Source organism: Pipistrellus hanaki (genome assembly GCF_964339955.1).
Source record: "Pipistrellus hanaki genome assembly, chromosome: 3".
Taxonomy (NCBI): domain Eukaryota; kingdom Metazoa; phylum Chordata; class Mammalia; order Chiroptera; family Vespertilionidae; genus Pipistrellus; species Pipistrellus hanaki.
The window spans coordinates 129,097,165-129,114,286 of record NC_140505.1 but is presented as its reverse complement, the minus strand read 5'-3'; the positions used below and the strand labels follow the sequence as shown (position 1 = coordinate 129,114,286).

Sequence of the window (17,122 nt, the reverse complement as noted above, 5' to 3'; positions counted from 1 at the left end):
AGTCAAGGGCATGTACCTTGGTTGAGAGCACATCCCCAGTAGGGGGTGTGCAAGAGGCAGCTGATCGATGATTCTCATTGATGTTTCTAACTCTCTATCCCTCTCTCTTCCTCTCTGTAAAAATTCAATAAAATATATTAAAAAAAACAAACAGAAGTTTCTTCTTCTTTTTTTTTTTTTTCTAGACTGGGAAGACCATCTTCAGATTTGAGGCAGAGGATTCATTCATTGAAAAATGAATCATGTTCATTAAATTATATTTAGACATCCCATCCTTGTTTTCTGAACTCTAATAGGAGTTAATTCTGCCTCAAGGTTAAGTTGCTCAGCATACCAAGCTAGAATAACTGGATCTTATGTCTAGACTGGCTTTAGCCTTCCCAAAAGGAAGATTATTCATAACCTCAATAGGAAAGAGATCCAGACTGAAGAGCTCTCTCAGGTGAAGCTGTAACATAATCCCTAGGTAAATAAATAAATAAATAAATAAATAAATAAATAAATAAGTAAATAAATATAAAAAGGAAATCTACTCTCTCAAAACTTGAAAAGTAAAAAAGTAAAAAGTTGAAAAATTTCCAAACCCTAGATCTTAATTTATTCAGAAAAACTCTTGGGGTCTTCCTGTATTTAAACCTGCTCTGCCCCAGCTGAAAGGTACTCAGTACCAGTGAAGTAGCAATTGAAATCCAAGAAAGAGACGTCAAGAATTCCATAATTGGGTGTTTTCATATTCATCAGGAACATAACATAATTGGGTGTTTTCATATTCATCAGGAACATAACTGATTCAAGACTTGTAAGTCAAGAAAAGGGTATGTTTACATGTTTTGCAAAGAAGTGAACATTCTGATTACCTAAAGAGGCCGAAGTCATCCTCTAGTTTGATATTAGGATAGAGTGTGGTTTGAAAAAAATTAATCTTAATTTCAAAAAAGAAGTCATGGCCCTGGCTGGTTTGGCTCAATGGATAGAGCGCAGGCCTGTGGACTGAAGGGACCGGCTTAGATTCAGACCAAGGGCACATGTCCTGGTTGCGGGTTGGGTCTCCAGTTGGGGGCGGGCAGGAGGCAGCTGGTCAATGATTCTCATCATTGATGTTTCTATTTCTCTCTCCCTTTCCCTCCCTTCCTCTCTGAAATCATATATATATATATATATATATATATATATATATATATATATATATATATATATTTTTTTTTTTTTTTTTTTTTTTAATTTTTTTTTTTAAAGAGTCATGAATAGTGGCTGAAGGAAGAAGGCGCGAGAAGGTGGTGGCGGCGGAGCAGTCGGAAGAGTTGAGAGCAGGACGCAGCTCTGGAGCAGTACCTGTCCCAAAGCGGGTCCCTTGCGCAGCGCTCCGGGGACACCCTTCTACAGCCCCGGGCGGGCGGGCCGAGCGCGGCAGGAGTCCTGGGAGGGAAGCTGCACGGGAAGGATGCTGTTCTCGGGAGTCCCGAGCGAGGGGCCGGTCCTAACGGAGAGAGTGGCGGCTCCTCCCAGGGCTGCAAGCTTCTCCACCGGGTTCCTTCTCGCCCTGCTCAGCCAGTCCCAGCCGTGGGGCCAATCGAGGTGGGGTGGACCAACTGCAAGAAACAAGCTGCTGCGAAGTCACTGGGATGCAGACAGCGAGGGTCCCGGGCCTCACCAGCCGCAGCCCCCGCCCGGCGGACCCCGCTGACCGTCCCCATGCCCTCCTCTGCGCCCCCGGCGCCAGCCCCGCGGTGGGAGCCCCGGGACCTCGCGGGCAGACACACACCGCGCTCGCCCCGGGGGTAGGGGGGAAGGAGGGAGGAGGCAGCGGCGGGGCCACGGAGCGTGGGAACGGTGGCGGGGTCCCTCCCGGGCGCCCCAGCACCGCCGCCCGCGGGGCTGCCACCCCGGTACCGCTCCGGCCGCCGGCTTCCCGGAGCGCCCGCAGCTCCCTCCCCGCTGCCGCCGAGCCTCTGGGTTCAAGATTCCCGCCGCTCTGCGTGCGCTTCGCCCCCTCTTCCTTTTCTTCTTTTTTTAACTTTCACTCCCGTTCGGCCACATTGACCCTAAGCTTTCGTCTCGGACGTCGCTGCAAAGGAACTGAAGGAGGACCATCCCCAGCCGCCGTCCTCGGCGCCCGCGGCCCCGGGACCCCCCCACCCCATCCCCGGAGACGCCCCCGGCGGGGCGGGGCGGGGCGGCTGGGTCCCCGGAGGGAGCGGCTGGGCGGGGCCGCCTCGGGTTCGGGGTGCCGCCCCCCGCCCCCTCCTGCTCCCTCGGACCAGCCGCTCCTGCCCTCGGGGCAGCTCGCCCGGCACGGGATGCGGACGGGGAGGCCCCGGGCGGGGGCGGCCGGGCGGGCGCGCGGGCGGCTGGCAGGGGGCGCTGGAGGCCGGGGCGCTCCTCGCGCCCGCGGGTGCGGGGCCCGGCGGCTGTGAGCGCGGCGGCGGCGGGGCTGGGAGCGGGGGCGCCGCCGGCCTCGGCGCCTTTGTTCTCGCGCTGCCTCCCGCCGCCCACTCCCCGGCTGTCGCGGCGGCGGCGGCTCCTCCCGCCCGGGCCGTGGGGCTGGGCGCCGGGGGCGGAGGGAGGGGGCGGGCGGGGGGAGCGCGCCGGCCGGCGGGCGCGGGGGGCGATGGCGAAGCTCCGGGTGGCTTACGAGTACACGGAAGCCGAGGACAAGAGCATCCGGCTCGGCTTGTTCCTCATCATCTCGGGCGTCGTGTCGCTCTTCATCTTCGGCTTCTGCTGGCTCAGCCCCGCGCTGCAGGACCTGCAAGCCACGGCGGCCAACTGCACGGTGCTGTCGGTGCAGCAGCTGGGCGAGCTGTTCGAGTGCACCTTCACCTGTGGCGCCGACTGCAGGGGCACCGCGCAGTACCCCTGCGTGCAGGTCTACGTGAACAACTCCGAGTCCAACGCCCGCGCGCTGCTGCACAGCGACGAGCACCAGCTCCTGGCCAACCCCAAGGTAAGGACCCCCCGCCGCGGGGGACGCCTCGCGCCTGCCGAGGTCTTGGGGTTTGGGGGAGCCTCGGCGGCAGTGCACCCCGCGCCGGCTGGGGCGGAGTGCGCGCGCGTTGCTAAGGAGGAGACCGGGCTTTCGAGGCTGAAACCTGCGGAAAGTGCATCGGGAGCCCGGGCCGGCCCTGGAGGGGGGCTTGTGTGCCGAGATCCGCGGTGCCCTGGGGCTGCCCTGGCGCTTTCTTTACACACTTGTGTTGCCCGGACTCAGATTTTGAGGCCTTGGCCCAGGTCGGGTCGGGCGCAGACTGGATGGGCTTTGGAGAAATGCTAGGAGCAAGGAGCGGGAAGTTAACTTTTCCTCTGATCCGAGCCAGCCAGCCAGTGGGTAGCTGGGATCCACCTCCTCTGGTCCAAGTCCGAGCTCCCGCTAGCCTTGCAAGGAGGAGGAGGTGGTTGAGCCCCTTGTAAGAAGTTTTCGAGGGCTTCTTGCCTTTTGAATCTCAGACAAACATTTTAACTTAGGGTCCGAAGGTGAGCTTTGGAGGGTTGATATAAGACATAGGATCAAATGTGAAATTCTGCATAGGTCCTCTGGGTACAGAGGACTCAAAGTTTTCATGAAATAGATTCACAAAAAGACCTAGAGAGAGCCTAGCGGTTCTGTGGCTAGGGACAGTGGGAAGCCATTTAGAGAAGGGTAAAATGTACTGAAAATAGGAAACCGGCGGTAAATGCACCGAATACTCCTTTCCTGGCCACTCCCCCCCCCCCCCCCCTTCTCACAAGCAAAAAAGAAAAAACCTAGTTAGGACTGGAGGGGTGGAGAGCAGGGAGAGGAAGACTCAAAAAACTGTTCCCAGTGGAGAAAAAACTTATAAAAAGCTGTGTCCTCAGTCCGTGAACTAATTGAGCTTTGTAGTGCACCTGCTTCTGCAAGAAGGGTTTTCTTTCTTCTTCTCTTGGTCTTTTTAAATATTCTTGTGGCTTAGCTATCAAAGTGAAGGTGAGCATCTTCTTTTCAAGTTACTGACATTTTCCCTCTACGGGGGCTTTGCTTGAAGATCAAGACGGACACCAGTCGAAAAGTGGGTAAATCTTGTGTGCACAGGAAAACTTTGTTACATGTGACTAGATACAATTATATCAATCCAAAAAAAGGAAAAGTATATATTAGTATATTTTTTTAAGTATTTAACATAAGCTTATGATTTCTCTGGGGCAAAACCCCTGGTCTTGTTTTCTAAACAGTAAATTCTTAAATTTGGGAAATTTTTACAAAGGAGTACCCTTTAAAAAACTATGACTCCTCTTAAAAAAGATGGCCCTGCTGACAAATGTATATTCATTAACCTTAAAAATGAAGAGAACATATAAACAAACAGGGACATACAGAATTCAGATAAGAGTACAGTGTTCAAAGTCCTGAAGAAGCAGTGTTTCAAAGACAAATGTAAGTTAACCTGCTTAATGCTCAGGAATTTCAAAAGAAATGTTGGGGTTTTAGAAACATCACCTTTAAAAAAAAAAAGATTTAACCATTAATATAAAAAGCAAGTTCCCAAGCGGGTAATAGTGATTTAGAAATTATATGGTAGTGTATCATTTAGGACACGTGTCAAACAAAAGGCCCGCGGGCCAAATCCAGCCCACCAGGCCTTGCAATGTGGCCCGCACCGCGCTGTCATCACTGCACTCCGCTGTCAGTTTATGACATTGTCAGTTTATGACTGTTCAGTAAACCATTCAGCCCACGATTTAGGCTGGATTTTAGATTTTGGCCCCTTCTCTGATTGAGTTCGACACCCCTAATTTAGGAAGTGTTAAAATTAATGAAGCATTGCTAATTGGTTTAAGATAGTGGTTCAGTCACTAGTAAGATGCATGTACATAAATGAGCAAATGGTTGATATTTAATCAAGACATTGAAAAGTTAGCATTTACTTCAAAAAGGCTGCCTCCCAACTTCCATGCAATTTTGAAGCATCTAGCAGAAAAAGTAAATTGGGATCATTAGGACATAGATTTTTAAATCAGTTGGAAGTTGTCATACTGCTTTATGTAATACTACAATTTTCCCTATCTCTTTTTGTTACAAATGATCTATTTTCTCCCAGTACTAGTTCAGATCCTAGCAACAACCATTGTTTTGAAGAAGTATCAGAACAAAATAACATGGTATCAAGTTATTTAAGAAATAACAGAACAAGAGGACCATCTATTTCTATTACAGAAAATAATGACACCTCAGTTAATTTAGTCAAAGTTTCCTCAGCCAAATCAGTATATATCTCTTTATCCAAATTATGATTGCCTTGTAGCATTTATAGAACACACGTCTGTCCTTTTATACTCACCTTTCTACTTTGGGGTAATGACATGCTCAGTTTGGAAATTCTCATGAGCAGTTCGTAATGGAAAAATTCAAGGTAACGGAAACACTGTGCCAGAGTCATAAGCAGAATGTTTGCACAGTGCCCTCGTTACCAGGCAAGACCCGCTGCTCAGGGCCCTTGCATTCTGGCTGCTTACGTCACTGTTTTTGCCTCACCTTACCACGTTATTGAAGGCCTATTTCCCACCCCATCCCCCTTTGTCTGCAATGTCTGGGTTCCCTCCAGTGCCATGGATCCTACTCGGCCCACATCTGGTCTTCATGACCCACAACCACACGAAATCATGCAGGATATCACTTCTTAGAAAAAAAGAGAACAAGGACTGTCCCCCTCCTTTCACTTTGTTGTCTTAATTATAGGAAAAGGCAGGGAAAGGAAAACATATCGCAAATATATAACTTCTTAAGCCATAGAGTACTGAAGGAGATGGCATGAATAAATTTGACTTTTGACTAATACTTTATTTAAAATATCTTCAAGTCTTGTTCAACTTATGTATGTTTTGAATCATATCATTATCTAAAGTGATTGCTGTATCCAGTCAGGTAACACAATGTTAAAGGGCAATATATGATCTGTGAATTGATTCTATTAAAATCTAAATTTGGGATCAGCTTCCGCTTGCTGCTGTCCCACCCCTGCATTATTTCTTGGTGACTTGTGTGGGCCAAGGACTTTGATTCTTAACTATAACTGCACGTTAGAATCACCGGGGAAGCTTTAAAAAATTTCTCACTGGGTCCAGCCCTCAGAAATTCAGACTTGATCTTAGATGGGCCTGGGCATTAATGAAACAGTTCTGGAAGTGGTTTTAATGTATAGACAGGGTCAAAGCTACTGCCTTATAAAAATGTCCTCATCTATTTTGCAAGAAAACTAAAATAAGAACCAAAAGGATTCATCATGATTAATGATTGTGTTTTTAGGTCAAAAGATTTACTGATGCTACTGAATGAATAGAGGCAGCTGGTATAAAAGCAGGGACTCAAGGAAATTCTGAAGGACAAGAAGAAAGTCATTTAAAATGAGAGTTGACCCCTGAACTACATGGGTTTGAAATTCATGGGTCCACTTATACATGGATTTTTTTCAGTAATGCAGTAAATGTATTTTTCTTCATTATAATTTTTCTTAATAACAATTTTTTTTCTCTAGCTTACTCTCTTGCAAGAATACAGTATATAATACATTTAGCATATGGCCTAGAAACAGTATGTGCTAATAAACTGTTTATGTTATTGCTAAGACTTCTGGTCTGCTGTAGACTATTAGTAAAGTTTGAGGAGATTCAAATAGTGTATATGAATTTTCGACTGTGTGGAATGTTGGTGTCCCTAACCCCGTGGTCGGCAAACCGAGGCTCACTAGCCACATGCGGCTCTTTGGCCCTTTGAGTGTGGCTCTTCCACAAAATACCACGGCCTGGGCGAGTCAAAAGATGTGGCGTTAGAAGAAGTTTAAGTGTAAAAAATTTGGCTCTCAAAAGAAATTTCAGTTGTTGTACTGTTGATATTTGGCTCTGCTGACTAATGAGTTTGCCTACCACTGCCTTAACCCTATGCTGTTCAAGGATCAATTGTAGTGTGGAAATTTAAAATGATAATTTTAAATTGGTTAAATATAAATGAGAAAAACTTTGGCAATTCCAGACATTTGCTTTTGCATCAACATATACATTGGATAGCAAAGAAATTGTGAATTTTTTAAACCGGCCTTCTATATGTAGAACCAGAGAAAGTGGGTGATTAGAAGCTATATGTTTCATTTTTGCTCTGAGTTTTTTGGTTTTTTTTTTTTTTTTTCTTCTCTCTCTCTCTGCTACGATATAAACATCTTGAGAAGAAAAGTTAGGGGTAAAGCTTCACGGAAAATGAAACATCTGCCACAGTTTTGAGAATGAATGCAAGTTTCATTTTGGGAGGAAAGGTGGCGAGGTATGAGAACCTCAGGAGGAGAACATGCCAGGAGTACAGCCGTGAAGCTCTTCCAGGATGGGGTATGTGGGGGGGATCAGCCTATAGACTGGTGTGGCTGGAACTGAGGCTACAAAGAGCAGAGTTTTGGGGGTAAGACAGGAGAGTATATTGGGATCAATAGTGACGAAGTCCTTGACAACCAGGATGATCAGGCACTGGAAAACCATGGTAGGAAGAATAATATTCCCCCTCTCCCCGCCCAGAATGTCTACTTCCTAATCCCAAGAACTTGTGAATATTTTATATTACACTAGAAGCCCGGTGCACGGATTTGTGCACTGGTGGGGTCTCTCGTCCTGCAAATCTGGGACCCCTCAGGGGATGTCAGACTGCCAGTTTCAGCCTGATACCTAGAGGCCAGGCCAAGAGATTCCACCAGTGCAGGAACCCTTATATTGGGCTTCTAGTGTGCATATACGCGTAAGATCTTTGGTTAATCTCTTCCCACCCTCCACCCTCCCCTCTTCCCTCTGAGATTCATCAGTCTCATGTTTCCATGTCTGTGGGTTGAGCATCTGTTCCCTGGTGGTCAGTGCATGTCATAGCTGGTCAAATGGTGGAACGTTCGCATAGGCTTTTATATATATAGACTAGAGGCCTGGTGCACAAAATTCGTGGGGGTTGGGGGAGTCCCCTAGGCCAAGCCTGCACTCACTCCAATCTGGGACCCCTTGGGGGATGTCTGATTGCTTATTTAGGCCTGATCCTGATTCCTCTCACAATCCTGGACCACTGGCTCCTAATTGCTCGCCTGCCTGCCTGCTTGGTCACCCCTAACTGCCCTGCTACCGGCCTGGTCACTCCCAACTGCCCCCTCCTTGCCAGCCTGGTCACACCTAACTGCCCCCCTTTCCCCCACTGCCGGCTTGGTCGCCCCTAACTGACTCCCTACCCCCCACTGGCCTGGTTGCCCCCAACTGCCCCCCTGCCGGCCTAGACACCTTCATAGCCCCCCCCCCCACCAGCCTAATTGCTTCCAACTGCCCCCTCTCCCCTCCCCCCGCCAGCCTGGTCACCCCCAATACACCCCCTTGCTGGCCTGGTCACCTCTAACTATCCCACCTGCCAGCCTGGTCACCCCCAACTGCCCAACCCTGCTGGCATGGTCACCCTCAAGCATCCTCCTGCTGGTCTGGTCACCCCCAACTGCTCCGCCTGCTGTTCAGTCGTTTGGCTGTCCCTCACTAACCCCCCTGCTGGCCTGGTCATAGGCAGCCATCTTGTGAGGACATGAGGGTCAATTTGCATATTATCTCTTTATTATATAGGATGGCAAAGGAGATATTACAGGTGGAGTTAAGGTTGCTAATCAGTTGACATTAAATTAAGATTATCCTGGTGGGCCCAGTATAATCACCAGGTTCCTTAAATGTTCAAGAAAAGAGACATGCAATTTGAGAAAGATTCACCCAGCCATTGCTAGTTTTGAATACAGAAGCGGGCATGAGCCAGGAATGCAGGCAGCCTTCTTTCCTAAGGAAGTAGTGGTGGTGGTGGTGGGGGGTGGGGGGGGAGGGCATGCGTGAGGGGGAGGCAAGGAAGTGGATTCTCCCTTAGAGCCCCCAGAAAAGAATGCAGTCCAGCTGCTGTTGATTTTAGCTCAGTGAGATCCACTTCTGAATTCTACCTCCAGAACTGTAAAATAACAAATCTCATGCTGGGACTTAGGATTGATTCTCTAGGACACAAATCAGTGTGTAAAAATTTGTGTTTTTTGCGTGATAGTAATATCCTCTTCTTTTCTTTTAAGAGGTAATCAGCCAAAGACAGCATACTGCTGTATTCTGCTACTCAACAAAGCAATTACATAAATGAATTTATTTTAATTAGTTTATTTACAAATATGGTCACAAATTAAGTAATTTAACAAGCACATAGTATTATTTTACTTTTTTTTAAAAAATAAATCTTTATTCTTCATATTATTACATATGTTCCTCTTTTTTTTCTCCCCCCTCCATTGCTCTCCTCCACCAGGTTCCCACCCCACCCTCAGCCCTTTCCCCACCCCCCATTGTCCTCATTCATAGGTGCACCGTTTATGCTTAGTCTCTTCCCACATCCCCCTCTCCCCTTTTCCCCAAGAATCGTCAGTTCACTCCCCTTCCATACCTCTGATTCTATTATATTCAACAGTTAATATTGTTCATCAGTTTGTTTATTTTTAATTTCCTTGGTTTTTAGATTCACTTGTTGACAGTTACATATTTGTTGTTCATAATTTTTATCTTTATTTACTTTCTCTTCCGAAAGAACCCCCTTCAGCAATTCATATAATTCTGGTTTGCGGGTGATGAACTCCTTTAGCTTTTTTTTTATTAGTGAAGCTCTTTATCTGGCCTTCGATTCTGAGTGATAGCTTTGCTGGATAGATTATTTTTGGCTGTAGGTTCTTACTATTCATCACCTTGAATATCTCTTGCCATTCCCGTCTGGCCTGCATGGTTTCTGTTGAGAAATCAGCTGACAATCGTATAGGTGCTCCTTTATAGGTAACTACCTGCTTTGCTCTTGCTGCATTTAATATTCTCTCTTTGTCTTTTGCTCTTGGAATTTTAATTATGATGTGTCTTGGTGTGGTCTTCTTTGGATTCCTTTTGTTTGGAGTTCTGTGTGCTTCCTGGACTTGTAAGTCTAATTCTTTCACCAGGTGGGGGAAGTTTTCTGTCACTATTTCTTTCGGTATGTTTTCTATATCTTGCTCTCTCTCATCTTCTGGGACCCCCATAATTCTGATGTTGGTTCGCTTAAAGTTGTCCCAGAGGTTTCTTACATTATCTTCAATTTTCTGGATTCTCTTGCCTTCTCGCTTCTGCGGAGGAGTGTCTTCTGGCTCTTTATGTTCCAAATCTTTGACTTGGTTCTTGCAATCTTCCATTCTTTTTTTAGGACTCTGTATAATATTTTTTATTTCAGACAATGTATTCTTTGTTTCTTGTTGATCTCTTATTATTTTTTGTTGATCCCGTATTATTTCTAGTTGATCCCTTTTCATATCCTTATAGGTCTCATTTATTTTATCGGCCTTTTCTAGGAGATTCTTGAACAACCTTATAAGTGTGGTTTTGAACTCTATATCCAGTTGCTTTTTGTCCTCTATTTCTTTTGTTTGTGATCTATTTCGTTGTCTCAGCATTTTCACAGCTTCCCTGATGGGGCGGAGTTTCAGGGTGGAGCCTACAGGCTTGGCTTCCGTCAGCCACGCCCTATGCGGCTCTTGAGTCTCAATATTCCTTAGGGTCCTTCAGTACTCGCTGCCAGCACCTCTGAGAGAAAGGTGCCCTCGATTTTCGCCTGCTACCAAACAGTCTAGGCTCTCCCCAATGGGCCTGGAACTGGGGTTCAGTTCAATTGGAAGTGGACTTGGAAGTGGCGTTCAGAGCAGTCTGGAGCCCCTGTCTCCTTCCCGCCAGGGCAGTCCCGAGGCACAGTCAACCATCCCTTCTCTGCGGGCAATATGCGTGCCTCCGGGACCTCCTTTCGCCGCTCCCCCGGGGTTCCGCCTTACAGCCCAGCTCCCTCTGAGCCTGGGTCCCCGGGGTCTGGCCTAGAACTGGGGCTCAGAGCAGTCGGAACTGGAGTTCAACACTGTCGGAGCTTTTATCTCCTTCCCGCTAGGGAACGCCCGCCAGGCACTCAGCCTCCCTCCTCTCCGGCTCCGTCCTCTCCGCGCTCGCTGCATGTCTCCGTACCTTAGGCTTTTACAGCTCCTCCGCGCTTCCTTCTGGTTTTCTCCTTGCTTCTCGTTGTAGAATTTCCAGTCAGTCGACTTTCCTGTAGTTCTGGGTAATGTCCATTTTATATTTTAGTTGTATTTTCTTGAAATTGTTGTGTGGGGCTGCGGCTAGGTGTTTACCTGTGCAGCCATCTTGGATTCTCTTCACATTTTTGCACATAGTTTTAAATTGATAACACTGGTTATTGTTTTTAGGTTTATTAATTAATTAATTTTTTAAATATTTATTGTTGAAAGTATTACGCATGTCCCCCCATTGACCCCTTCCAACTCACCCCCGCCCCCTGCCCCAGGCCTTCACCAACCTACTGTCTGTGCCCATGGGTTATACATATACGCATATGAGGTCTTTGGCTGATTACCTCTTAAAAGAAAAGAAGCACAAATTTTTACACACTGATTTGTGTCCTAGAGAATCAATCCTAAGTCCCACCATGAGAATAATTAGAAACATATGTAATATTAAAAACCATTCTGTTCATTATTTTACTGAATGATTATAGTAAATGTAATATAAATGTACTGTTTATTTAGAAACGCAATTGAATATGGAATTCTAGCTAAAGATTGGAAAAAAATTTTAAACCCAAGGTAAATAAAACTTCTTTCATAAATGAGTGCCAAAAATATCTTAATTATACAAATGTATCAATGACTTATAAAAAGTTTTATAGCCGAAACCAGTTTGACTCAGTGGACAGAATGTCAGCCTGCGGACTGAAGGGTCCTGGGTTTGATTCCGGTCAAGGGCATGTACCTTGGTTGTGGGCGCATCCCCAGTAGGGGACGTGCAAGAGGCAGTTGATCAATGACTCTCTCTTATCGATGTTTCTAACTTTCTCTATCTCTCTCTCTTCCTCTCTGTAAAAAATCAATAAAATATATATTTTAAAAAAGTTTTATAACACTGAGGCAAGCTTATGATAAAATAAATGCATTTTTCCCAACCTCTAACTAAAAGTTATCCCAAATCTCTTTTGTAAAAATAAAAAAGTGTCTGGTTAGTGTTTTAAACACATAATTTGAGGGGATTTTACAGATAATTGAGACTTCATAAAGGACATCCATAAATGGAGGTCAGAGATGGATTATGGTATGTACCCTCAGACAGGACGATCCCCACAGCCTGCAAATCAGACTGTTTCTACAGAGCCATATACAGATGGATTATCAATGTGTTCTGACCAGGTCTTTAAATATCTAATCATATTCCTTACTTGAAATCTTCCCTGGCTTCTCTATTAGTTTTTTATTAATGCTGTAACAAATTTAGTGTCTTAAAACAATACAGATTTGTTATTTTAATTAATTAATATTATTTAATAATACATAATATTTTAGTCAAATGTATTTGACTACCTTCCCAGGGTTTGAATTTTAAGAAACTTTTCCTTGACCTAGAATTGACTGTAGATCATTCTGAAAGGCTCAAGAATGCCTCAAGTGTTTTTTTTTCTCTCTCATGAAGGAAAATCTCCTACTTAAGGTATATAGGAAGCATTGTCAAGTATAACAACTATATTATACTTTCATTTATAGCTCTGATTGTTATTCTGGAATATTGTGTTTTGCAGAAAGGACAAGATTCCATGTCATTTACATTACTCTATGAAATATCTGAATGTATAGAAATACTAGCAGGAAAAATCAGAAGAAACAATATTTTATCATAGAGCGAAATGAATGGAAAATAAACATATAGTTTTTATAACTTTTGTTAAAAGTATTGCTAATTCTTAAACTTTTTGTATATAAGGAAGCATTTTTAAAACAATTTGGTAAATTATATATTTCTCTCCCTTCCTGTCCCTCCAAAATTTAGCAATTCTTTATATATATATATATATATATATATATATATATATATATATATATATATATATATATATTATTGATTTTTTTACAGAGAGGAAGGGAGAGGGACAGAGAGTTAGAAACATTGATGAGAGAGAAACATCAATCAGCTGCCTCCTGCACACTGTTTGGTCAATTTGCATTTTATGCTTTTATTATTATAGCTATTCATTACAAAAGAAAAGTTGGATTAAACTTCTAGGATTTAAGATTTAATTTTCTCAATATATGCTGCTATAATATAGTTATATTATAACTATTCAAGTGTCCATTTGGTCCACTGCATCAGTTAGATTGATGAACAGTTCCGAATATTTAAATGAGTGGATAGTCCTTCACATGTGCAGCACTACGCAGAGACCTTCTAGTGGCCCAACCTGCTGTATTCTGCTACTCGACAAAGCAATTACATAAATGAATTTATTTTAATTAGTTTATTTACAAATATGGTCACAAACCAAGTAATTTAACAAACACATGGTTTTAAATTGATCACAAATCAAGTAATTTAACAAACACATGATTTTAAATTGATAACACTGGTTATTGTTTTTAGGTTTATTTATTAATTAATTTAAAAAAATCTTTATTGTTGAAAGTATTACAATGTCCCCCACATTGATCCCCTCCAACTCACCCCTGCCCCCTGCACCAGGCCTTCACCAACCTACCCTCTAGGGGTGTCGAACTCAATCAGAGAAGGGGCCAAAATCTAAAATCCAGCCTAAATCGCGGGCCGAATGGTTTACTGAACAGTCATAAACTGACAATGTCATAAACTGACAGCAGAGTGCAGTGATGACAGCACGGTGCGGGCCACATTGCAAGGCCTGGCGGGCTGGATTTGGCCCGCGGGCCTTGTGTTTGACACATGTGCGTGCCCATGGGTTATACATATATGCACATGAGGTTTCTTTTATAAATGTCTGAGCTTGTAGGCAGTTCATGGAGCTGTGCCATTCTGATTAAGAAGGTCCTCTTAAAGCTCCTACTCTCTTTTTGTTTTACCTAACTTGGTCATGTCTGTCTTTTCAGCATTGGAGGGAGGGGGGAAGAAGCATATAGGGCAAGCAGCTTCCTTTAAAACAATTTAGAGGTCATTCATTTATAATATTTTCCCTTTAACATGTCCCTTTTTTAGTACATTCACAAAGTTACACAACCACCATTACCGTCTGATTCCAGAATATTCATCTCAGTACATGCAGGAAAATATTTGACAAAGTCCTTTCATGCCTTAAAAAAATCATTATACTAGGAAGAGATGTGAACTTCCTCAAACTGATACAGGACAACTATGAAAAAGGAGCAAAACAAAGTTATCTGCTCTTACCGCTCCTATTCAGTATTATACTGGAGGTTCTAACAGGCAATTAGGCAAGAAAAAGAAATAAAAGAGCAAATTGCACATGAAGGAATAAAACTATTTTATTCACAAATTGCATGTTCTTATATGTAGAAATTTATAAGTAATCCACACAGACACCCCCCAAAAACCCCCACAGAGCTATTAGACCTAATACCTTCAGCAATATTGCAGAATACAAGATCAACATTAAAAACAATTGTATTTTTAAAAAATATTTTTATTCATTTCAGAGAGGAAGGGAGAGAATGATAGAAACATCAGTGATGAGAGAGAATTATTGATTGTCTGCCTCCTGCATGCTCTCCCCCAAATCCCCACACTGGGAATCCAGCCTGCAACCCAGTCATGTTCCCTGACTGGGAATTGAACTGTGACCTCCTGGTTCATAGGATGAAGTGCAACCATTGAGCCATGCTGGCCAGGCAAAAAAGTATTGTAATTTTATACACTAGCAATGAACAATCCAAAACTTATATTAAGAACACAATTTTATTTACCATAGAATCAAAAAAAATAAAATACATTAAAAAATGGGCAAAGGACTTAAGTAGACACTTCTCCAAAGAGGATATACAGAAGGCCAAGAGACATGAAAAAATGCTCGCTGTTATTAATCAGAAGAGAAATGAAAATTAAAATGACAGTAAGATATCACCTTACACCTGTCAGAATGGCTACCATCCACAAATCAACAAATGACAAGTGCTGGCGAGGATGTGGAGAAAAGGGAACCCTAGTGCACTGCTGGTGGGAATGCAGACTGGGCAGCCATTATGGAGAATAGTATGGAGTTTCCTCAAAAAATTAAAAATGAAACTGCCATTTGACTCACTTCTAGGAATACATCTTAAGAATCCTATAACACCAATCAGAAAGAATTTGCCAGTATGCAACCCTATGGTCATAGCAGCACTATTTACAATAGAGAAGATGTGGTAACAGTCCAAGTGCCCATCATCAGGTGAGTCAATAAAAAGGCTGTGGTACATCTACACAATGGAATACTATGCTGCTATAAAAAAGAAGGAACTCTTACCATTTGCAACAGCATGGATGGAACTGGAGAGCATTATGCTAAGCAAAATAAGCCAGTCAGAGAAAGATAAATATCACATGATCTCACTCATTGTGGAATATACCGTAATGATCAACATAATTTGATGAACAAGAATAGATACAGAGACAATCTGGCGGGGGTCATTAGAGAGCAACCAAAGGACTTCTGTGCATGCATGTTAGCATAACCATGGATACAGACACTGGGGTGGTGGGGTCTTGCCCGGGGTGGGAATGACTTGGGGGAGGGCATCAATTGGGGAAAAAGAAGAGATGTAAAACTTTAGACAGTAATAATAATAATAAAGCTGTGGTACATTTACACCATAGAATTCTATGCAGCTGTAAAAAAGAAGAATCTTTTATCCTTTAAGACAGCATGGAGGGCCCTGGAAAGTATTATGCTAAGTAAAACAAGCCAGACAGAGAAATACAAGTATCACATGATCTCACTCATATGTGGAATCTAATGAACAAAATCAACTGATGAACAAAATCGATCCAGAGAAGAATCATAGAACAGATTGACTAATCTCAGAGGGAAGCAGATGTGGGGGGTGAATGGGGAGGCTGGGAAGGAGGGAAACAGGAGAGGGTCCAGAGAGGGGAAGAGATTAACCAAAGAACTTGTTTGCATATATGCATGACCCATGGACACAGACAATAGTGCCATGAAGGCCTGTGGCAGCACGGTGGAGAGGGTCAATGGGGAATTAAAAGGAGACATCTGTAATAATTTCGACAATAAAGATAAAATTAAAAAAAAATAACAAAATAAAATACATTTCACAAAATTAACCAGAGTATGACTTGAAACCTGAAAACTACAAAACACTTTTGAAAGAAATTTTAAAAACCTAAATAAATGAAAAGATATTCTTTGTGGATTGGAAGATACTAATTGTAGATGCCAATACTACCCAAATTGATATACAGGTTTCTTATAATCCCTATTAAAAAATCAGATTTTTTCCCCCAGAAATTTACAAGCTGATTCTAAAATTTATATGGAAACACAAAGGACCACAATAGTCAAAACAATCTTGGGGGGAAAAAAAAGAACAAAATTAGAAGACTTATACTTTCAATTTTTAAAACTTGCTAGAAAGCACCAAAACCGGTTTGGCTCAGTGGATAGAGTGTCAGCCTGCGGACTGGGGGGAGTCCCAGGTTCGATTCCGGTCAAGGGCATGTATCCAGTAGGGAGTGTGTAGGAGGCAGCCTAGATCGATGTTTCTCTCTCATCCATGTTTCTGACTCTCTGTCTCTCTTCCTTCCTCTCTGTAAAAAAAAAAAAAAAAAAAAAAAAAAAAAATCAATAAAATATATTTTAAAAAACTTGCTAGAAAGCTACAGTAATGAAGACTGAGATGTACTGGCATAAGGCTATACATAATAATTTATGGAATGGAATTGAGAGACCAGAAATAAACAAATACACTATGGGTAACTGGTTTTTGACAAAGGTGTCAGAGCTGGGCAACCACAGTTTTTTCAACCTCTGATGCTTGAAAAACTGTATCCAAATGTGAAGAGTGTCACTGAACTTCTACCTCAAACTATATACAAAAATTAAACTCAGTATGGATTAGAGACCCAAATGTAAGAGCTAAAACTATAATGCTCTTAGAATAAATGTGTATGTAAACCTTTATACCTTCAAATTAGACACAGTTTTTTAACTATGGCATGAAAAACACAAGGAACTAAAGGGAAAATAGGTAATTAGACTTAAAAATTTAAAACATTTGTGCTTCAAAGGACACCATCAAGAAAGCGAAAAAGCCCTGGCTGCTGT

The 17,122-nt window shown here is 43.3% G+C and overlaps 1 protein-coding gene across 3 annotated transcripts in view; it reads left to right on the top strand.

Moving 5' to 3' along the window:
• The first annotated feature begins 1,803 nt into the window (after positions 1–1,803).
• Positions 1,804–17,122, top strand: part of KCNMB4 (potassium calcium-activated channel subfamily M regulatory beta subunit 4) — a 55,775-nt gene continuing 40,456 nt past the window's right edge. Inside the window, exon 1 of one of the 3 annotated variants that reach the window (XM_084878924.1) lies at positions 1,804–2,944. In XM_084878924.1, coding sequence (XP_084735050.1) covers positions 2,609–2,944 — 336 coding nt within the window. In that variant the 5' untranslated portion in view covers positions 1,804–2,608. The remainder of the gene's footprint in view (positions 2,945–17,122) is intronic. The other 2 variants (XM_084878923.1, XM_084878922.1) reach the window with 2 other exon arrangements.